A 24,517-nucleotide genomic window follows, 5' to 3' on the forward strand; every position below is an offset into this window, starting at 1 on the left:
CAGAAAGGTTTTAAAATTTACCTTCATTGTCAACTTGAGTGATTTCCTATTAGAGTGTGTTTTCGGTTTCTTTTTTTCCAAAAAGCAAATATACGTGTGTGCATGCCTCAGAAAAGTTTTCTGCTAAGTGATGTGAAAGCTGATTTCATAACAAATCATTAAACCAACAAAGATCTCCTCTTTGCTTCTTACTAAACAGTCTTTATTATACTAGTTTTTTTATTGTATCATTTGATATTTATTTCTTATCACAGTTGCTGCATCAGAACATTAAGTCAATATAACCCCAAATTCAAAGCAAAGTAAGCAAAAATCTATTTCTGTCCGACATTAATGGTAGTTGAATAATAGATGGTGGAGGCAGACATGAATAACTGCTTGTTTTGTGCTACCCATGTAAAATAGCTGCTTCTCAAATGATCTGTCAAGTTTCTACATTTGTTAGGACCCAGCCTGTAACACTTTGATGGCTTTGGTGTTTGCAAAGATACTTAATTTGTGTTTATCATGCCTTGATTAGAGTACTTATGTATAGGCTGTAGTAATCATGTAACCCCTCAGCTGTTTAACTTTTTTTATTCCAGTACAGCTGGTTTAGTTTATACTTCATTGAGTTATATTGACAACTTCAAAGAGAGTACTTTAGCAGAATTTGACTGGTATAATATGCTACTGCTGGCTTCTAGGGACTTCCACCTCCCTCAGAATCCCACAAGAAAAGGTTTAAAAGCTGCTACTTTGGAATCAGGCAGAGGTCCTGACACTTGTACTGCAGTTCTAAGCTGTTAATGGCTTTTTGTGTGCATGCATGTATTTGTGTGTTAATGTAAGATTAGCATTTTGGATAAACAGTAACTGCTTCATATCCCTCTGGTGGCCTCATGCGAGCTCGAGCATGAGCTTCACAGTACAGTTGGCCCTCCACAAAGAAGTAGCCTTTTTGTTTCAGGTTCAGATTGCAGTCAGAGCACACAAAACATTCTGGGTGCCGGTATTTATCACGTGCTTTCACCACTGTTCCTCTATATGAAAACAATGAAAATAAAACCACAATTAATTCATATGCATTTAAAGTGAGAAGAAACTACAGTATGACTCAAAATAAGTTCTAGGCATTTATATTAAGGCTTTTAGGTTGTTCATCTAGTGGTTTTGCCAACTAATACAGAATTTAATGTTGGAATCTGAGTTTGAGTACAACACATAAAATGCTGTAGAATTGATCACATAATTCAATAGCTCATCAGAAAACTAGACTTTGAAGAAGCACGTTAGGTTGGTTACAACACAGAAAGTAGAGTCTAACCTATCAAAACGGTGACAAAATTAATTTAAAAGCTGTTTCTTTTCCTCAATACTGAGACAATGCAGCAGAGGTAACTGCTGCTTTCAATAGGTAGGTGTTAATGATTGACTTGCAAAAGGTCCTGAGAGATCTTAATTAAAGCCTTGATAGTACACAGTCAAAACAGAAATAATCTGAATCGGAAGTGTCTAAAGTATAGATTGATAATTTGGGATTTAAACCCATGTATATTTATCTCTGTTGTCTAGAAGCATTCTTCTGCTAGTGCAGACAGAGACCAAGGCCATCACTTGGAAAGCATTCCTGTAGTCCGTGGTGGTGTTTGAAAACGTGTGCTCAAACTAGAGGTTTCTATAACTAAAAATAAACTACTTACACAATCCCATTCCCACACTTGTCACACAGTGGCACTTTCTGAACACCAGGCATGGCAGAAGGTATCTTTGTTACAGGTGCTTTCACACTTCTTGTGCCTGCAGGGCGTCCATCTGAGAACCAAAACAATCCTGTTAAGTACAGGTTAATATAAAAACATCTGATGCAGTCAAATCCTTTTCCTGTAAATATACTTCTGGATGTATTTCACTTTTATCAACAAACAATTAAGTTTCTTTATACTTGTGGCTCACAAGTTTCATGAGCCAGATTCCACCTCTTCTGAATTGACAAAAATACTGTGTAGCTGTAGCCAAAAAGCAAGTAGAAAAGTACTGTATCTTTGGGTGCATCAAATGCACCATGGCCAGCAGGTCATGGGAAGTGATTCTACCCCTCCCTCCTCTCTGCTCTCACAAGACCTTGCCTGGAGTACTGTGTCCAGCTCTGAGGCCCTGAGTGCAGGAGAGACATAGACCTGTTGGAATAAGTCCAGAGGAGAGCCACAAAGATGATCACAGAGCTAGGGCACCTCTGCTATGAAGACAGGCTGTGAGAGTTGAGATTGTTTAGCCTGGAGAAGACAAGGCTCCAGGGAGACTTTTCAGTGACCTTTCAGTACCTGAAGGGGCAGGAAAGCTGGGGAGGGATGGTTTACAGTGACATATAGAGATAGGAGGAGGGGTAAGGGTTTCACACTGGAAGAAGGTAGGTTTAGATTAGACATTAGGAAGAAGTGCTTCACTATGAGGGTGCTGATACACTGAAAGAGGTTGCTCAGAGAAGTTGTGGATGCCCCCTCCTTGAAAGTGTTCAAGGCCAGTTGGATGGGGCTTTGAGCAACCTGACCTAGAGGGAGGTGTCCCTGCCCATGCAGGGGGGTTGGAACTAAATGATCTTTCAGGTCCCTTCCAACCTAAATCGTTCTGTGATTACACATGGTGCTCTCAGCCTCATACACAATCTAATTCTCTTGGGTCTTGGGTATAGGAGAAGAGAGGGGAGGATTTGGCTTTAGCATTGCAACATAACATGGTTAAGACCTGCTGTTGGAAAGCTTCTTCTTTATATAATTAACTGTACAACAAATTAGTAAAGATTAGTAACATGGTATGAATTATATGCAAATATAATAATATATTTATAATATATTATATATAATATATATAATAATATATTCATAATATATTATATTATGAATTATAGCAAAATCAAGAAAATGCCAAGTAAAATCCCACAATGCTATATACAGACAATTATATGTATTTATTACTTCTCTGGCAAATACTGAGATGTAAAATTTAAGTTTTTTACTATTTACCTTTTAGGTTAATTTTATTTTATTTTACTCTTCAAACTTACTGTAAGTATAACAAACTTGCAGACTTTAATAATGTCATTTAAAAAACTTATTCATTTGAGGAAAATACAACTGTAATTTATATTCTCCTCTTCAATTTTTATTTAGAATAAAGAGGGGATGGGTGAAACATATTTTAGGAGCTGATTTAAATTTCTCTTTTCCCAGATGTGGAAGAGAGTCTTTTTTTTCTTGATGTCAGGAGTATATGCAGCTTGTCACAAAAGTTCTCTCACACACAACTTTTTATCATTCAGTATCATGCATTATATTAACAATCTTAAAATCTAAGAAGAGATTCTGAAAAATGTGATTAACACTCCATTATGTTCACACAGGACATAGCAAGGGGGAAAATGTTACGAGGCTGCTGTGCTGTCTTTAAGATTCAGAATGAGTTGGGCTTTCAGAAATTCTTACAGCTCTGATCTCACATATTTTCTTCTCAGATTCCCCCTTCCCACAGATATTTAAAAAATGCTATGAACAGGTAAAAATGTCATTATTAACCACCTTCCTCGGAGACTAAATTCTGGAGCACCTTAAAGGAGCCAGACTGGCGAGGTTCACTGGGCTCCTCCTGGTTGGAATGCAACATCTTGTACACATCAGACTGAGGCACGGAGTTGGGATATGGGTCACTGTGTCACAGGGAGGAAGAGCAGATAAAGCAATTTAGCAATCATAACTTCAAAGCAATATTTCTACCAGGCATACAGTAGGATTCAGGAAACAAAGACAGTGTGTTCCTACAACTACTGAAAAACTCTCCTCCAGCTAGCATTGCTTTACATAGCCTTCTCTTGATCTGAAAGAAGTATCTGTGCAATTGTTACAAAAATAAATCTAAAAAGTAAAAAAAGCATTTCCATAATTACTGTCCTGACTCTAATGGCATTTGGAAATAGGCTGGTACCTGTGTTTAACCTCAAAACAGTTGTATTCCAGTGATCAACTGCTGTATTATTACCAGTGATTATTTGACTAAGAAGATTGTTACCTATTGTTACCTATTTAACTTAAGGAGATGACAATAAGAGTGAAGTACATATTGCATAGCAGGAAGCATTGCAAGCTAACACCCATGAATGAAAATTCTATTATTAATTTAATTTGAATGGGACATGGCTTGCTTTTTGTAATGCAAATTTTATGATAAAAATAAAAGTAAATTATTGTCCAAACAGTTAATGGTTGAATTTCCAATGACTTGTGAGCCAGAGATTTTAGATTTTGCCAAGAATATTTCATGGTATTTTAAACTGTACTGAATGTTTTAAATTGATCAATATAATTAACATTTTAAGTAGCTGAGAAGAAGAGTAGATGACTATATGCATTGGCAGGAATTAGGTTGAAAATGTGGCATCTGTAAATTTTAAACTGCTACTGGAACTATTAGAAAGGTCTGACTTCAATGAAGTCTATTATCTCACTGATAAATACATAACTGTCCAACTTAAATTTTCTGTTACAAATGGCCTCCTACTCTCTGTTAAACCTTAGGTAAGTTTCCAATGGAAATAAGCAACTAATTCCACAAGGAATTAGACTGGTTTTGCTTGATATGGTTTGGCTTGCTTTCCAAAGAAGCTTCTAAGCTGCCAAATAGCACAGTAAGAGCAGTGGCAGTTGGGCAGTAACCCCTGTTGCTTAAGTTAATTGTTTTCATCTCCATCAATCAACAGATTTCTCTGAGCTGTCTTTAATGTGGTGAAGAAACTACACCACTTTCTTCTCTTGTCACAAGCTTTTAATGAATTTAATTTTTAAAATGAGTTTAGTTTTTACAGTTGTCACTGGTGGCTAATTAAACCCTTGATTCTCTCCTCTTTACTAAAATATTTCTAAACATCAAAAAAGTGATAATACAATTATATACAGAAGGCAAATAAGCAGATACAAAGGTGAGGTAGCATTTCTCAGTTCATATATAGTGAAAACCAATCCCACAACAAAAGAAACATTTTGAGCCTATGTAGAGAGTCAGTTTTCAAACTGGGAATGCCACAGGCATTTGTGAAATCTGGTTACCCTGGGCTTAATCCATGATTTCAGAATAAAGTAAAAGCAAATTTTTCTTTTATTGATCTCTAGTTGCTGTGATTGAGAATAAATAGTCATACAGTAGAGTAACATCACTCTGCAAAGACTTAATGAACTTAAGATTTTGTCAGATATGTTGAACTTAAATACTTCTGTATAAATATGATTTTTATGGTTAGTAAAAGCTCAGTTCTGTAAGGTGCTACAGAAAGTTCATTGGTGCCAGTAACTATTGCCTATTTAAAGTATTAATAATTAGCTTTAGTTTACACCATACGTGTTATGAATGATTAACTTAAGTACTGTTGTAAATCAGAAAATAATTAAGTATTATGCAAAAGTAAAGATAAAGCGTGAAGTGAACAATGAATTATTCCTTGATTAGTGCATTAAAACTTTTTATTGTATAATCATCAGTGTTATCCAGAGGTTCCTACCTGAATTTTAGTCTTTGCAATGGATAAAGTTCCTAAGTCAGAGCTGGATTAGTACACCTACAAAGTAAATTCTGGATAGTTTTAGAGAAGAGCTAGTAGTACTGACTGAGTTGTCCTGAATGGGAGTTAAGTATCTAGAACATGTTAAACATCTACAAGGTTTCCTCAGCTTCATGACCTGAATTTCAGGAGTTGAAATAAATTTGAGTTAATAATATTTTATTAACTATTAATAAGGATAAGTTATTAAATGGTTATTAAATAATGATGATAACAATAATAAATAGTTTTGACTTTTGGAGTGAACTAGAAACTTGATTTGGGGCGGTCAATCAGGTAATAGTTCAGGTAGTATAATCAGTTATTAGCTACAAATATAAGGTTATTTCCTATGAAATATTAATTTATAAATATGTCTGAAAGACTCCTTTAATACTTTGGGTTACAAATCATACATTACTAATATTTCAATGAAAATATTGAATGGCTTTAAACGTCATAGGTTGTCTCTAACGGTTTTACCCATTTTAATAGAAACAGTGTGATATTATTGAAGCTCATGATTTTTTGTATATTCTAAATTTGCATATTCATAAACATTAAAGATATAGCTCTAATTACCTTATAACAGGTGTTTCCCCCAGAGCTGTAGAAACTTGGCCTTGCAGTGTTTCCATGATATTGTCATCTGAGTACAACTGCATGGGTGTGTTAAACTGAGCATGTACAATCTTGACACCAGGAAGCTCCATTTCCAAGGGAATGTTAGGGGCCATCTTAGACACTGCTTTCAGCTCGGTGGGGCAGATAGAGCTAACTGTGCTAATTGAAGAGGGGGTACTGCGTCCACTGCCACAGTCAATCCCTGAAGGAGTGCTGCATCCACTGTGTTAATAGCCAGGTTATGGAAGAGTGTGCGGCGCGTATCGGATTATAGAGAATAAAGACAAAAGTACAGGAATGTGGTGATGTTAACGAGGCTGGAAAGCATAAATAGAACAGATAGAGAAAAGCAAAAGTGTAGACAGTACAGAAAAGCAAAAGTATATCTGTTTGTTGGAAAGGATTTTCCCGTAGGAAGTATCAATGCCAGTTATAAAACAGTCCTGAAAATTCTGGCATGCATTTTCTTGGAAAATAGTAACAATTATTTGTTAGATTGAATAATTCAGAACATAATATTACTTTACATTTTTGATGCTATATTTTCTTGAGGATTACTTAGACTCCCTAAAATTATTTTTCTAGGTGAGTAATTCTTAATGTCTCCAACAGGGTAGCACACAAAGTTTATGTGTGTTGTCTGTGCCAGTGACAGAATAAACACCTGCAGTACTGGAATCCTGGACACATCATTCTATCCTGCACCTCACAATAATTTAGTCCACAGTTGAAGAGACTACTGTAAAGTAATGTAAAATAAGGAACGTGACATTTCCTACATTTCCTTAAATTCTACAATAAGTTATTTGCTAATTACTTAAAATTATCTTAACAATGTATTTCAGTTTTTAATATTTGTTGAACATTTCAAAGAAGAAAAGATACTAAAAGAGACAGGCATACTTTTGCATTTCTAAATTACAGTATTTCCAGTGAAAGTGGTCCTTCACAAGAACAATGGATATGAAGAGAATTAATTTTACTGCTTTTGAAGTAGGTTTAACATCTAGTTTTTATATAAAATACATTTTTTAAAAAAGAAATATTAATGGTGCTTGACATTACTAAAGTTACTGCACAACAATTTAACATCTCTGGAAAAGAATTAATAAAATTATGTGAAATTAAGCCTAAAGCCTTTTTCAGTGTCACTATTTTGAGCACATCAGTCTTTTCTCCATGGCCCCTCAGAGGCTTTCTTTGTTATTGGATATTCTTTGCTGTTGCTGTGTAACAGCAGGTAACCCAGCATTCCACGGTCATTGGTTATCATTTATATGCTGTTTGGGGCTGTGAGATGATAAATACATAATCTGTTTCCTCCAACCTGCCTATCAGAGTAGAATCATTCTGTGTAAACCTGGAATAAAACTCTATTTTCAGGTTGACAGCACAGTACTCCACCCAGTAGCTACTCCTGGGCAGAGAAGATGAACCAAATTCTCCCTTTGATTCAGAGGGGAATTTGTGTAGGACCACTTTCTTAAAAATGTAAAGGGAAATATATACTCTAACATCAACAACAGATAAAAGGAGAGTTAGTTCCAGAAACGGTAGACAAGCCTTAAAGCAAAAGTAGAGTTCTGCATCATTACCTAACATAAGTCAGCCAGAAAATTCACATGGGGGCTACTTATAAAATTGAAGTATTTTCTTTTAAAAGAAAACTGCCTTTAGATCTTGCAGTAGAATAAGTATTGTTAGTGCTGGTAGTATTAGTAAACAGAAAGTAGCAAGAGAGGTTACAAAAAGCATGACTCTTGCTATAAGCAGCCAAAGCAATGTTAAAACAGAATAAATTATAAGTATAAATAAAATATGACCATACATTACATATAAATTTAAATTACTTTTGCCAGAGTAAAGTCCAAGACCATTGCTAGTGTCTAATCTGTTAGCTCAAACAGGCCAGAATCAGCTCTTCTTTTAGTCAAAGTTCCGTTTAGCCTCAGCTCTCTGTCCTGAAGGGGTATGTGCAGCCAGGGTGGTGGTTTGGTTGTTGCTGTGTTTAACAGAGGATGTATATTGAGCCAAACTGATTAAAAAGTAGCAGACAAACAGTGTGACAACCAAGGCTTTATAGGTGCAACACTCTTTGTCAGAGATGCTGTATATTGTAAACAAAGACTTCTCCAGTGCTAGAACACCTGACGAACCTTGTACAACTAAGGTCTGAAACTAGTTACATCACTGTCAGATTAATTTTTGCTGTTTTTTTCCCCCATCTAATATGCTAGCAAATGGCCATTTGTGTCAGTATTTTCAAGGAAAATATTGTGTAGTTGAGGTTTCTGAATTAGGAGATTAGGCTCTTGAAATGCTTATTTGGATTTCCATAAATCTGATTAGGCACCTTTAAATGGTACCTAGTTTAGGTACCTGGTTCAGGTACAGTATGTAAGTGCTGCCTATTTTTGTCATTTATTCTGTATCAGCATGAGACTGCAAGGAGAGATGGGCATCTTTTCTCCACTGCAGCACTGTTCTTAGATTAACAGTCACAGAAGGAATGGACTCTATCCATCTTCTACATTCTCCTCTTTATCATTCAGGTGGTTGAAAAATTTAACACATCTCACAAAACTGATAACCCATAGGAGATTTTTTCCTTTGTACACAGGAATCAAGTACCCTGTTTTTCTGGCCTAATTTGTCAGACTTGAATGAGTATACTTAAAATGCAGGCATTTTAAACTTTTGGAATTAAATGCAGAAAAATAAATCCAGTGATAAAAACCATTACTGCTAGAAAGGGTAAAGGGCTGTATCACAGTATATTGGATCACTCAGGCACTTCCAAGATTCCTTGCATTTTTAGCCACAGATTTTGCAGTGTTTTTTCCCCTCTGTATTTAATAACATGAATAATGGTAAGTGAGGTATTTCATCCCCAGTTATGACAGATGACTGTTAAACTAAAATGATGGATGTAAATCTATAAGCTTTTCTGTATTTCAGAGCTTTACATGTCTGTGGCATCAGATATTTCTTCTAATTTAGCTTTACTTTAGCTTTCCTTCTGAATAGAGGTCTGCTGAAAAGCAAACTTCAAGTACCTAGATGATAACTTCTGTAACTAGCTATCTTTTTTTTTTTTTTTTAGCGAGTTAACAAATTGCATGTATTTGCATTTAAACAGAAGAATTTCAGGGTGCCATGGATTTATAAGCGTGTGATATCAGGTGCTATGCTGTAAAGTGAATCATGTTCATGAAAACGGTTACTTCAGACTCATATCAGTATAACTGAGACGGGAGTGGGGACCTGCTTTCTTTTGAAACAGAAATGGGAAATTCAAGCCTGATCTCTGCAACTCAGCCATTTCAGGGGTTTGGTTTTGTTTTCACTTTCAGTGTTAGGCTATGTACTGCTGTAAGTAAATTTCAAATGCATCAATATGCTTCATTAATGTCAATGGTGAGTATCTATTAAAAAAATAACACCATGCATCCAAATCCAGCACAGCACTCAAGAGTTTATAACCTGCTTCGTCCCGAGACTATGAAAGGTTTGGGACGAATATTATGCCTGTGTTCAAAGTAGTTCATATCCTGTAAAGAAAAAAGGGTTAAAACAACTTTCTTTGACTTATAAATGCTTGTTTCTACTTCATATGTAGCTAACAAAGTGTTGAAATTGTAACTGTGATGTAACTGCATTTAGGTTGTACATTCCTGGTGCTCACAACAGGATTACTTCAGTGTTCAGAAGCGGAACAAAGTGTGGCTGATCCAGAGAAGGATGGTGGGTAGTGTTGCAGCCCAATTTAGAGGACAAATTGTAGCTACCTGCAGTGTTGCTACTACAAGGCTGAATGGATAGTTTTCTGTTGGAAAAAGATTGCTTAATTTATCACTTTTTTTTTTTTTTTTTGGGATAATCAATTAACTCTTGATTATCAGAAAAAAACATCAAGAGCTGGACTTTTAAATTGAAAACAGAACATATACCACCAATGACCATATACTATAAGTAAATACCAGTACTCACTTTTGTGATGAGTTAGGAATGAGACCCCTCAGTTGTCCATGAAGCGCGTCTTGAATATTGCCAGATGAATATAGCCCAATTGGAGAATTATAGGAGGAGCTCACTACCTGTCTTTTGTCATCAATATTTGCTGCTGCAACAAAAGGCTGGGCCCTTCTGTTGTGAGCTGTACCAATAGGCTTGAATTCCTGTACATGATAGGCAGACAAAATACACAAAGCTACAATGCACACCAAAGCTAGTAATGAGTAAAACTGACAACATCAGTATTGTTAATCTCTGCATTTTTTACTTTTGCAACTTTGGTATTTTTTAACTGGTGCAAACATACTATATTTTCCCATGAATTTTCCATATACTACTTAGCCACACACATTCAGAGAGTATAATTATCCTTCCCCAGGGCAAACATAAGGCATTCCACATTTGTAAATAACGTGCAACTTTAGGAAGAGATGGGAGGGATGGATATTATTGTAACCTGTTGTATTGTTTTGTTTTCACACTGTTTATGTTCTTCTGTTGGAAACTTTTGATGTGTAGTTAGCTTAACTGCTTTGCTTTAGTGCTAATCTCTGGCTTTTTTTGTCTCATACTCATGGAAGAACTCATAAAAGTATAAAGATTTTATTGTAAACATCTTGCCTAGAAAACACATAATTTTTAACTTTTTTAACTGAACTAGTCTTGGATGTACGTCAGATTGAGGACATTCTTCTTTCCATACAAGAAAGCATGCCTGTACCTCAAAAAATTTGATGCTGTATAATTTGAAGTGAAATAATTATAAATAAGTGAAACCCAGAAATGGGTAAATTGGAAAGAATTCTGCCTATGTTTTTTTTATTTCTGGAATATGATTTTATTTATTGTTGGCCCAGATAATTTCCTCCAGTAGTGGAATTAATCCGGGTAAGATCTGGTGACAAAATCTCAGATGACCTTTCAGATAACTTTTGACGTTCTTCTATGGTTAGGAGTGATTGGCTTGACCATTTCTACATTTATGTTTTACTCCACTGTGTTATATAACATATAAACATTCTAAGTTCTGATATTGCTGAATAGGATTGTTTTCAAATTGTTAAAGAGCTTTTGGCTTATTCACTGATTACAGTTCGAGCTGTCTGGTATTTGTGATCACATATTTTAAATGGTGACACATCCAACATATTCAGCTTTAGAATTATTCAGTTGTGGTCTTTCGCTTATGTCTTGCAGACTGTACAAACTTGTTTTCTGTTCTGCTAAAAAAAAGTGGGGTTTTTGGTGCATAAATGCCTTTTTTAGATTGCCTTAACCTTTAGGAATGCTAGAAAAATTTCCAGTTAGAACAAATACAACCTATTAACAAAAACAAAATAGATACTAGAATGCTAAAATCCACAGAATAAATCAAGATAATTAGGCCAGATGAGGTAAGCATGGACACATTTTTTACATTTCTAGATTGTTTTTCATTTCTCAGAGCATTATATCCTGTCTCAGACAATATCTAGTCTCTGTTCAATGTTTTGGTGAATTGTTTATAAAAATTATGAAAACCTGAATATGAATTGGCCCTTTTGTTTTAGTTTAAAACAACAGTTTCAGACATATTTAGGAACAGAACTAAAGAAAAGTCATGGTCATATAGAATGTGCAACCAGAAAATGCAAACAGTAAAAAAGCAGTTTTATTAAATGAAAATGTTTAGCAGCATTGCACTGTAAAAGGCTACTGAAAGCAACAATCAGATAAATGAGCACAAAGATTTAACTTGCAGTTCCCTGTTTCTGTCTGATAGAACTGGGTTGCAATTAACAAAATGTATTAGTAGATGGAAATAATCTACTAGTGTTTAGGATCATGTCTACTTAATGAAAGATATTAATGTCAAAGTATTTAAAATTAATTTAAATCCATGTATGATACAAAACAAGCAAAACCAGCCATGAGCATTGTAATTTCATCACCTTTTTTATTTCTGTTTGACAGAGGAACAGCACAGAAGACATGCGGCACCATAATAGCATGTTTACAATGTAACAGTTGTGAAATAAATATTTGCAGTTAGTTAAACTTCTGTTTTCCTTCTAACTCTTCTGTTGATATAAAATGTCAGTGACAGAACATACAGCAGCAAAAATAGTCCAGCTCTTGTGTTTATTTGATCTCTTTGAATCTCTGAAAATTCCTCCTTTAGTTCAATAGCTAAATGAGAACTGGAGGTTGTTGAAATTCCTAATCAGGAATATTTGACAATTACAGTGTTGTTGTTGGACTTGGTTTTTTTTTTTTTTTTTTTTTTTTTTTTTTTTTTTTTTTTCCCCCTAGCAGAGTGATGTCCTTTTTGCAGGGCCAACTACACTTTGCATTGATGTAGGCATCAGGAATAGAATGAATGTAGCCCCGAAAGTCTGTCAAAATGCATCCAACATGGACCATATGATGGCATTCCTTGGGGATAATCACTGTGAACATGGATGTTTACATTTTGGAGGTATCATGTGACTAAAATCTTTGTCCCTGAATGCTGTTATGGCAGAGGAGGTTGGTCCTCAAAACTAGACTGGTACAAGTATATTGCTTCAAAACTTGATTATAATTGGTTAATCTTACTTTTTAGAATAGTGGCTTTTGGGTTTTTTAGATGTTTATACTCATCTATGAGTATAATGTATTTGTATCTCCCAGGAATATGTTATGTCTTTCATGGCCAAAAGCCTACTCACACTGAAAAAAATGTTAAAAGGCAAATATGGAAACAAAAAAGCTCAAATAAAAGCAATTCAAGAAATTGTAGCAATGGAAACAAATTCATTAACTGAGAAAAAAAAAATACAGATTATGATATTGTTTTACATTTACAATGCAGCAAAAAGGATTTAAAAATAATTTTGTAAGATACAGTTTTCCATTTAGATTGTTTTATTTTCTCTTCTTAATTATATTATTGGAGACTTCTGTTCTAAATTGCTTTTATACCAAATATAATGTGATTGTAATAGTAATACTTCAAGTAGTGTGTTATTTCCTATGATTTATGCATCATGGTAGTGGTTGCTCCAGACTAAGGAAATTAGGTGGCTGGTTTTTATGTGGGAATGTTTATATTTCACGATTGGCTCTCAGTCAGCTGCTTATTGCTAGAAGTAATTTATGAGAATTGTTTTCTTAGTTTTCTCTTCCCAGAGAAAAAAATAGTGAGAGCTTTCGCTGTGCTATGACAATTGCCTGTATCAATCTCCAGATGACTCTTTGGGGTTGCTCAGCCAAATGCAGAAGTGTGCTATGGTGTGAAGATTCACGGAATCACAGAATCTTAGGGATTGGAAGGGACCTTGAAAGAGAGGTCTAGAGAAGGGCCACAGAGATGATCAAAGGATCAGGGAGCCTGCCATAAGAGAAAAGGCTGAGAGATCTGGATTTGTTCAGCCTGGAGAAAAGAAGGCTTGGGGGAAACCTCATCACTATATTCCAGTACTTGAAAGACAGCTATGAAGAAGAAACAGACTCCCTTTTAAAAAGCACTCACATGGAAAAATGAGGGGTAATGGATACAAGTTACTTCTTCGGAGATTCCAATTGGACACAAGAGGAAGATTTTTCAAAATGAGAAAAATCAGCCATTGGAATAATGTCTCCAGGGAAGTGATAATTTCCCCAATTTAGGATGCTTGTAAGATTCAGCTGGACGGGGTGTTGGGCCATCTTGCCTAGGCGGTGCTTTTGCCAAGAAAGGTTGGACTAGATGATCCTTGAGGTTCTTTCCATCCTGGTATTCTATGATTTTATGATAACATCTACGAACTTTTGTGTAATTTTAATTATTATACAAATGGCATAAATATTTTTAATAGAACTCAGTGGCGTTCCATTTCTGCACATTAGACAACTTTTGGATAACACAGTTTTACATTTGAAGGAATACTATAGTGCTTTTGAATATTTCTCTATTCATCAGTGCCTTTATTTATTGTTAGATGTCAGCAAACTTTAATATGACATAAACAGAACAGGTTATAGTTGTGCGACGGTTTGTCATCTGGTGTTAAAGAAACTTTGATGTTGTAATGTTTTTCCTACTGGTATACATGCTGCCAGGTCTCATATGTTGTGACTAAACACATAGCAAAATTAATTTAAAATTTCCGTAATTGTAGAAAAAGAGGCTGTATTTTTTTCCTTAGGGAGATCAGAGTAATGCACGTTCTTGAATGGAAGAATTTAATCTAAAATGTAAATAATTCTTATAACGGTTTAGTGTATTTGCTGACAAGCATTGCTACTTTTCTGAGGCCTATTTTTAATTAAATGAACCCAGTACTCCTGGTTTGCCTAGGAAGGGGAAAGGTGGACATACTAAAATGAAGAGGCTGGTTGTTTCTGGTTGCCCGATGGAGACTACTTTTTCATAGCCTGCCAAATAGCACTTAGTGAAATGCTGTGATTTATTCTTAAGTAACTGTCCTTTTTAGGAACGCAGCTTTCATGCAAAGGAATTGCTCTCCTGTTATTCATGCCTACATGGTTTTGTCTGTAGCTTTTAAAGTGAATTTACTCCATTGCTATTTCTTTTATGTATATCCTAGGGATTCTGCAAGAATATGCATTTTAAATTGTTTTGTTTCTTTACTATACTATCTCCTTCTGCTGAAGAGGCTATGTTGTTTCTGCTGATATTTGCTGTATCACTTAATGCAAATTTTTAGGTTGGAAAAAAGAGAGAACTGGAACACTGAAAGACCATGTTCATGTTTGGGAGTGTCTCCTTGAAAACAGAACAGAATTGCATAGGATTTACTGAAATGGAATTCACACATTTTTCTAGGACAGCACAAAATAAATACTTTGACATACTTGCTTTGATCCTGGGAGACCAGAATCAGCAGAATACTCTTCCCTCCCTCTCTTGAGAGAACAGCAAATGTTCACATAGGTTAAAGAGGAATGACAAAGGAGTAAAGCACTAGTCGTAGACATTAGCTAGCTAATTAACTATTAACAATATGGAGGCTTTGGCTCCTAGCCTTGCACTGGGTGCAAGTTTGAAGAGAAAGGAAGATTGTAAATGATTGGATTTGCTTTGCTCATATACAATGATCAAGACTTTACTGGCCAGAAGTGGTGAACAGTTTGTTTAAGGATCAGTGCATGGGTTTTGTACACTTTGAGTTCTGTGGTGTAGTATGATACTGTATGGAAGTAAAGAGACCCAGTATTAATGGATCTATCTATTTAATGGATACATTACAGTGACTTTTGTGATGTGATGTGGTTATTGTTTGGTACCTGATAGTTTTTCCTGATTGAGAAACTTCCTCATATGATGATGAATCTCTAAAAGAGTTAAAGCTATTTAACCAAGTTGGGGTAAAAGGAGATGTTTTCTGTCCATAATAAAACTATGGTGACATATCCAGCTTTAAAGAAAATGAGAACTTGTTAATGGCTTTTTCCAGGTATAGCTGAAAAATCAAAAACACCCAGTCAGATAAAATGGTGTTCATACATATCATAATTGTGATGGTTCCTATTAGCTTAAACTGTCAGATAATGGACAAACTGCTGTTTAAAAAATTTAGTGACCAGAAGGGAGATAATTTAGAGTGTAAAAAGATGAATGGAAACGGTTAGGTAACTTTTAAGAATTCATACCTGTGGTTCAGCTTCCAAATTTATCTTGAAGGGATGTGCTTTGCCATCTTCTGAAACTTGTGGGGACCATAATTTAGTTCCTGACCTAGAAATAAAGAAAGACAGAATTTAAACAACCTGAATTCCTACAGAGTTGTATATATCTCTGTAAAATATAATGCAGCTTGAAAATTTGCAGTTTGTTCCATGCTTTTTAAATTATTTGAAATAGAAATACTTCAATAATATGTAATGTGCACTATATGTAAATAATATATAGAAATGTATTTACTTTAAAAGAAATTGCATATACTATGAACAATGGGAAATAATTTATTAGTAATAACCAAATGCAAAGGGAAGTTAGCATTTTTAAAATATGCACATATTCCATAGGCACAATTTCACTTGCCATATTTTGAAAATTGGTTCCTAAGAGAGTTGTTAAATGACATATAAATCTGCAACATAATATCGAATTAACTATAAGAATGATAGGAACTTTTAATATGTGATGTGTGTTCTAGTAATTAGAAAATGCTCCTTCTAGAAAAAAAGTAAAATAAAAGATGAGAATATGCAGGTTGCTTCTCCTGGTGACTTTAGTTGAGAGAAATGTATGCGAGAAGTTTCTGGGCTCCTGCAGTTCAGGTAAGACAGGGATTTTTTAGTTTATTTTGGTTTTTTAATTGCTTTGAGACCCAATTGTGATCAAGGAGTTTGGCTTTAAGTCCTCTGCTTTGTCACCTCTTACGAAAGTCTGACATGATGTTGCTTTCCTTGACTGGGAGGATAAATTAGTAGGTTTGACTGTGCTGGAGGCGATGAGAAGCACCTGTGGCTGAGGGGGTGTTACAGCAGAGAAGTAACTGAACAAGTGGCAGCTAGCTGAGAGTGTTTGTTTACTGTCAGCAAACACAGGACTTGTGGAGTCAGCAGAGGCAGTAGATGGTATGGTTCACAGCTCAATAAATGTGGCGAGTAGCCTGAGGGAAACTATCCTTTTAGCACCCCTGAAGACAATGTTTGGGGAGGCTTGCCTGATCTGGAATTGGTGAGGTATGTTTGGGTGCTTGTAATTTTAAAGTTTTTGTGAAATTCTTAAAGCTGTTTAAAGTAGTTGCACTGTATCATCAGTTGGCTGAATAGTATCTTCTTTCAGAAGTAAGCAGATGTGTACACATACCTCTCTATTTTCAAACAAAGCTGATGTGCAGCTGCTTTAATTCTCTCCTGGGCATCATTATGTGTCATGTTCTCTGTGCCTAGACCATCAATAGCTACAATAACATCACCAGGGCACAGGTTGGCAGCTGAAGCCTTGCTTCCAGGTGTAATCTGAAAAAAAAAGCACAACAAAATGTAGCTGCTTAAACACCATGCATACCTGAAAATTGATGCAGAAAATAAATTTCACTGTGCTTTGCTGTTTCCTGTTGGGTTGATGGAGTGGGCCTGTAAATATCTATATGATTGCTTAAAAAAAAAAAAAAGTGAGTTCTTAATTCTTCTAAGCCTCCTGTAGTTCTATTGTCAGATCACCATAAAATGCTTTATTTGTTTTAAATTCAAATTAGATGAAAACTTTCTTCCTACTTCTGCATTAAAGAGTTTCCACTCTGATTTTTTTAGTTACTGGAACTTGTCTTTGATCTTCTGTGTCAACTGCCATCGTGTAGTTTGTTTAAACAAAAACAGTTAAGCTTTTCCCTTACAAGTCTAGGCAAGAGCAGAAGAATAGAACTGTGAAGTAATTGTGCTACTTAATGTTCTTATGCATGTTGTGTCATAGACAGGACAATATGGAAAGCCAGTTGTCTTACCATATTTAAGGGCAAATACATCAGTTAGTGCGTTTTCTGCTAGCCTGGACTCTCATGTTTTATTGTTAAAGAACCATAAATATGCTAATAATACTGAAATGACAGTTTTCTCTTTATTAATGTCTAATCCAGACTCTGAACTCCTTAAAGTGCGAGGCTCTAAGTTTCATTGCATTTGAGTAACAGTGGCCCTGATCCTTCAAGGTGATCTGTGTAATGTGACTCATACATCATGGCAATATACCAAAGTCAGTGATGTTCACAGAAATAGCCCTAAACTTGTCTTTGTATGCTTAAGTTGTTTTGGTCTTGTTGATAATCTTCTGTATCATGGTTAAAATAATTTAAGTGCATCACGATTCTGTTTTACAATAACTGTTGTAGAGAGGCCATGACCTTAGATATTACTAAAACTTGTTCTAGAATTGCAAGCTTTTATTTGCAAACAGGGGACTTCTCATAACACCACACCATTTAAACAGGTCTTGGTCATTGAGTGGTATTTAGGTCCATTTGGGTGTGTATTGTCGTTTTAGGTGACCAATGATAACCAAGACAGCAATGTGGAGTTCATGGATGTAGCACATTAGGTTCTGGGATTCAGCTTTTCTGGAACAGTAGAACAAAGGGGACAGGTTGATTAATCTAAAATAACACTAAGTTCTTATTTTTAAGTAAGTGAATCCTAGTGTGAAGGACAAAGATGTCAATACAGTCTTACTTGTAAGAGTTCTCAGTTCTCTCATCTGTGCCACGTATGAAATAAAAAAAGCTATTGGAGAGAATTTATCTCACCATGGGTTCTGCTACAGCCAAAGCAAGTGGTATCTCAATTTTTAAAAGTAATTCTTATGGAGCACTTAAAATTATGCTATGGAGATGTTCTTACATTCTGGTGTTTCCCAGTTGTCCAGCAGAGGAAGAGTGTAAGATGCCCATTATACCTCCAGTATGTTCTGTACCTCAGCGATGGTGAACCTGGCAGATCTGTGTCTGAAGGTGGCAGTACTGTCAGCATCAAGGTCAAATAGAAATACTCTTTTTGATGTGTGTTGAACGACATTAGTATTAAAAAAATGGCAAACAGCCAAATAGAGTAGTTCTCTTTCCAACTCTCCATCTCTTGTAGATGGGTCTGAGTGCTCAAAGAACTTAAGGGTGTGTTTTGTGGGCCTTTTTTCTCTATTCAAGCAGGTAATTTATTTTTTTTCCCCCCCTCCACTGTATAAAACTGCCGTGCATGTGCTAGTATCAAGTCAGACAAACTTTCCAAATGGGTACTGGAGGTCAGCTGGGGGCTTTTAGCCCCTCAGTCTCCAAAAGAATGGACTCTTGTGTATTGTGTGCTTAACAAAGTGCTGAGATGCCTCAATAATCTGTTTGAGTATGAATCAAGGGAGTTGCTCTTAAATTCTAAGTATGAAGTCTCCAGAATGGTTTGTTTCTCAAACCTCAACAGCTGTAAGTGTAAATGAACTACACTGAGACTTCTTTCTTACATCACTGTAAGAAAACAGAAATAGAGTTGCTATAATGCCTCTTCCTTTAACCTAGAATAGCTCCTGACTTTGCTTAGCATCTTGTGGACATGCGTGGAATGACAACCTGCAGCAGAAGTCCTAGCGTTTGAGTGTGACTGTTGATTCTCTAATACCCAAAATGGACAAAACCAGCTGTTCTTGGTTCTTTCTCAAGAGTAAACTTGGTTGAATTACCCTAATATAGGTTACTTGGTAGATTACACTTTTTACATGCCACCACAAATAATCTACTGTATCTGTGGCATACTTCAGCAGTGTAATGAGATAATGATCCTGCCTTATAAAGTAGGGTATCTGTCTAGTACAGTATGTTCCCCTGCAGCTGTGCAGGACCTAACCCACTCTGCGTTACTGGTAATAGTGCAGGGTCCTTTGTCATTTCTTAACATATTGTCACCAGCTGCAGTGATACCACTCCATGAGTGGATGTGGCTACTGTCACTCAGTAGGAAAGGGAGCAGAAAGTCTGTATTTCTTATTCCTTAGCTCAATCAAATATTTCCAGGCTTCTGGAATGTGTCTTTTGAGCCTTCATGGGGCGCTGAGCTATACTTGCTCAGGCCTTCTGGGGTGCAGAACTGCCTGCCTCTGTATAATCCTTACTCTCATTTGCTCTTCCTGGGTTTGATGGAAAGAGCTGGAGATCTGCTGCCAGGATGGGGTAGGAGGAAGATGACTGTCACTCTAGGAAAGGGAGCAGAAAGTCTGTATTTTATTCCTTAGCTCACAATCAAATATTTCCAGGCTTCTGGAATGTCTTTTGAGCCTTCATGGGGCGCTGAGCTATACTTGCTCAGGCCTTCTGGGGTGCAGAACTGCCTGCCTCTGTATAATCCTTACTCTCATTTGCTCTTCCTGGGTTTGATGGAAAGAGCTGGAGATCTGCTGCCAGGATGGGGTAGGAGGAAGATGACCTAAGCTCTCAGTATTTCAACGGAAACTGACTGCTACTTGTGGGGAAGGGGGACAGAGAAAAATATTGCTGTTTATATAAAGGCAGCAGGTTGTGCAGGGCAAGATCACACCATGCCACGTGTATGATATTGATCTAGAGGATTGCGTCAATAATGTGATTCCATTTATTATTAGTGAGGCATTAAATGTGTATTTCGAACATGTACAATCATATTATGACTGTAGTGTTTGTTGCTTGCTCACCCTGCTTTATGAGGGAGATTCTGCAGGTGCTTTGTGAAAAATTTTTGCCTTGTTCTTCAGGACACATTTGTATGGCACACTTGTTGATCCTGTATCCTAGGTATCTTGGTTTTTGATAAATATAAGGATACATTTTGAGCATTCAGGTATTGTCAGAGATTAGATTTAACCACATGAGGGGCAAAAATGTTGAAGTTTTGCGGAAAACTTCTTTACATCTGTTAACAGACTTATGAAAACATGATGGAAAACCTTCATAAATATCTTGGGCTCTGTGTTCTCTGAAGAGAGTTTTGAATGCCTGAAGACAGAGTCACTAAGTATAAAGTTGAGTTAATATAAATACTTGCATTGTGATCTAATTTATACTGAGCTAGAGCTTAAATCTAGAGTTGATATTTCACCATTCCTTCCAACCTCTACAGGTTTTAATTGTTTCTGTAATGCTTTTTCAATATGACTTCAATTTGAGGACTGCATTTCTCTAAACACTTCACCCAAAAATGTTATTTTTCTGGTCAAAATGGACTGAAATGACTCAGTTTCCTTTTATTATTCAGTTTTGTTGATATACTTTCTTTGCAACCATGTGAAGTTTCAAGGATTTAAAGAAATGCTTCATTATTTGTAGTTAATTCATTGTTTCTGACTCTATTAAATAGACTCGGAATATGTCTATTTTTAGTTGCCTCCTGTTCTTCCTGTCCTCCCAGTGACCATGGTCTGTGGTTTTTGCATTTGCTTGAAACAGTCAAGAGAATTGCCTTGCTTGGGATATTGCAGATGGGTTTTTGAGATGACATCTGTTTTTAGACAGGTGGATGACGATCTCTTATGTTGTCTGTTTCTCTTCACAAGTCCTGGTAAAAGCTTTTGCTTGTCAAACAAGGACTATAGGAAGCCAGACTTATCACCTGTCCAATTATTTTATTCATAATGTGTTTAAAAAGAATTTTCATTTATTGTTTTATTCAATATTTTTTTTTCTTGTCAGAACAGTTAAGCTGAATGTGAATGGGCTGCTGGTGATACCTTCTACAGAGGAAACACCTTGGCTCTAAAAAGCATGTGAATCTTCAGAAATATTCAGTACTTCTTAAGGGGTACTACATGAATACTTATTTAAGAACTCTTCTAAATGTAAGCTGTGGTAACCAAAATGTTAATTTTAAACAAATCTAATGTCAAGTGCTCTTGAAGTTGAGCTAAGGAAACAAACTTGTCATTTTTCCCTCTACATATTTTATTTCAAAGTTCTACTTCAAATGTGATTTTGAGCATTTCTGTAATATACTAAAAAACAATGTCTTATGTCTTGTGAGGCATTTGGTAGGTATGAATCAATGGCAAAATAATTTCTTCTTTAGAAAGTAAAGGGCATTCATAGTAACATGCTTTGTTACTGCAGTTTTAAACTTCATTGCACTTAATCTAAACACAAAGAAAATACAAACCAGACACCACTAAAATATTTTTCATTGGAGATAATGGAAACTATTTTTCTATTGGAGGCCCATAAAAGGCAATGAAAGCCCCTAAACATCCAGAGATTTTTTTTCTTTTTTATTCAATGTTTTTGTCTGTTGTTCCTCCAAAGTCTTGCTGTGTCTTATGAGTATTCATTGTGGAGCTACATAGAGTCAGAAAATAGCATTTTGGGTTACTTCTGTTTAAAATAAGTAAAATCTTTCATGGTTGTATAAATCTGGAATAAGTGATTAGGTTAAATTAATTTTTAATAATATAATATGTGAAAGATTAGTCCTGAAACTTTCTGTAGACTTGTTTAGAAATATATTTTCTGTAAGGCATCACCAGTGGTATGCATCTCTCAAGGCTCTTGGTGTTTATTTAATACCAGGCATAGTGTATATATTGAGTCATAGTACAGGAGTTGTTGTTTTGGTTTTTTTTAAACAAAAAAGCAAAAAGCAGTTGAAGTGTCTTAGGTTCTGAAAAGCAGCAAAAGGAGACCTAATTCTAATCTGCTGTGTGTTGAATACAATTTTCAAAATATAAAAATTATCAAATTATAGATCCTTTTTTTTTAGTAGATCTATATCTGTAGCTGCAGAGCAGCTGACAAGTGTTTTATCTGTTCTATTTATCAAGTTTTATAAACATAAATTGCAATTAAAAGCGCAAAATCCATGAAAAAACAAAGGCTCAGATTCTTGCCCTTTATTAGAGGGGTAAGGTAAATAAATTGTCCCTTTATAATTATGATACCGAAGAACTATCTCTAACAGGATAACTTTCTCATAATTCACCAATTTAATATCCATGAAAATGAAAACTTTTACATGTGTAAAAACAGATGCTGTTGCTTTTGCTGACAATAATCGGAACTTGATTTAGTTAAATGAGAGCCTGATTAATCTTGTAAAGTTGGCACAGAGTTTGCAAAGCACAAGCTTCCAGACAGGAGGAGCTGCTGCCAAGTAGTCTTTTACCCCAGTGATCACAAAGGCTAGTCATGAAAATGATAAAGTGGGGTCTGGCCTTTAGTAGGCTCAAAACTAATTTTCTCATCTGAATGCCTGAGGAAATCATGCCAGAGTTTTCCTGCTGCCAAGGCACTTAAATTCAATTTTTAAGGCATAAGTAGAAATGCAGTTCAAGTCTCTTAGACCAATAAAGCAATCCCAGAAACATGTCACAGAAAACTTGTAAAAACTGTTAGCATTCAGCAGGCTCTCATCAGAACTAGCAGCTACTTGCTAAGCTGCTCACAGTTTCATCTGCATCTCTGAACTCCAGGAAAGTAAAGGGCAAACATCTGCAATAACTAATGAAAGTAATAAATAGAAAGGAAATGGGAAGAGTACGTACCCTAGTTATGATCAAGGGTTGGTTAAAATCTATTCCTCCTGAGAGCCTGAATCCCCAGGGTGCTGGTCCTTGGAGAATAACGTTTTGGGGCATTCTGGACGTTGGTTTTTCTTGGTTACTGTTCTTATTTTCCTTGGGTCTCTGTGAGGAGCCACACTGTGGGAGGAAGGGAGCTGTTAAGGGAGCACCTGCTGGGCAGGGCAGCCGGCCTTGTGTACCTCTTAAGAATTTTTACTCATCCCGCAGCTGCGGGCACTGCACTTTATCCCTGCTCTTTGGGTGACGTCAGCCAGTCCCTCGGCTTCTCCACCCACAAAGGGGAGTATCAAACTCAGACAAATAAAGCCTGAATGCTGGAAAGTTGACAACAAATACTTCAGCTTTATCTGCTGCTTCAGCGTCCCCCTCAGCCCGACAATCAGTAAGCCTCAGGATGCAGTGTCCTTCTTTCTGGACTTTTAAAGCAACCCTGTTTCTTATTTGATAACCATGCTGATTACATTGCCGGTGCTTGTTTCAACTATGCAATGCGCTGCTCTGACTTTTTACTCAGTTCTGTTTCATATAAACAAAAATACTGACAAGGAGATTTCCCTCTCAAGCTCTTGTTTTACATCTTGTCTTATTTGTAATGTAGTCATTTATTGCACTCCAGAGTCCTTTCAGCCCTTTAGCTACAGTTACTTGAGAACATGGCATGCACCAACTTTAAAGGCTCGAAAAATCTGGACTGATGTAATGCATATTTCTCATACTGAGGAAGAGAAATGCAGTATTAGTTGATGATGTCTTTCCTCTTTGTAGAAATCTTTGATTTTATTTTATTTTTTTAAGGTAGTTGCAGATAACTGTTGGTTGCATTCCTTTTAGTCTTCATATGTCAGCTTGATCAGCTTTAGTCTGGCTTCTGTATTTCTTGTTTTCCTCAAAAAGAGAGGGAGAATTTTTCAGTGATGATGTACGTGTTCACTCTCATTCTTATCACATTGTTACAGATTATTTTTTTTTCCTCTTTTTTTTATTATTTTTTTTCCTCCTTTCTTTTCCTGAATGAGTCAACAGCAAGTCAAGTGAGATCCTGGAAGGGATAAAAACCTGTTCCATATATTTTAGGCATAATAACCCACTTATGTTTTCTCCATACACTTTCCTTTCCTGCTATTAGTAACCTGCTTAGAAGAGTCTCTGAACATGAAAGAGCAGTAAATGAGATGGAAGAATAAAATGCAGACTCATTCATGTAATTTCTGACATGGGAAATTTTTTTATCTGTAGATTTCAATATGAAATTGGCTTCTGTCTCTTATTCGGACTTGCTGAGTTTTGTTATCTGTGCTAATTTTTATATAATTGAAGTCCTTCTCATT

The 24,517-nt window shown here is 35.9% G+C and overlaps 1 protein-coding gene across 2 annotated transcripts; it reads right to left on the minus strand.

The window, feature by feature from the left end:
- Positions 1-571: 571 nt before the first annotated feature.
- PDLIM3 (PDZ and LIM domain 3) lies at positions 572-23,362 on the minus strand. 2 transcript variants are annotated; one of them, XM_010002459.1, is made up of 8 exons: positions 23,151-23,362; positions 16,983-17,134; positions 15,818-15,902; positions 9,671-9,738; positions 6,146-6,409; positions 3,555-3,682; positions 1,683-1,794; positions 572-1,022 (listed from the first exon to the last, which is right to left on the minus strand). In XM_010002459.1, exons 1-8 carry the CDS (start codon positions 23,241-23,243, stop codon positions 833-835), a joined length of 1,092 nt encoding a protein of 363 aa, XP_010000761.1. In that variant the 5' UTR covers positions 23,244-23,362; the 3' UTR covers positions 572-832. The 2 variants fall into 2 exon arrangements, with proteins under 2 accessions (XP_010000761.1, XP_010000762.1); XM_010002460.1 differs by lacking the exons at positions 6,146-6,409; positions 9,671-9,738 and adding an exon at positions 10,178-10,365 and having other exon boundaries at positions 23,151-23,351.
- Between the last annotated feature and the right edge of the window lie 1,155 nt (positions 23,363-24,517).

The sequence above is a fragment of the Chaetura pelagica genome, unplaced genomic scaffold, assembly GCF_000747805.2.
Source record: "Chaetura pelagica isolate M959 unplaced genomic scaffold, ChaPel_1.0 scaffold67, whole genome shotgun sequence".
Taxonomy (NCBI): domain Eukaryota; kingdom Metazoa; phylum Chordata; class Aves; order Apodiformes; family Apodidae; genus Chaetura; species Chaetura pelagica.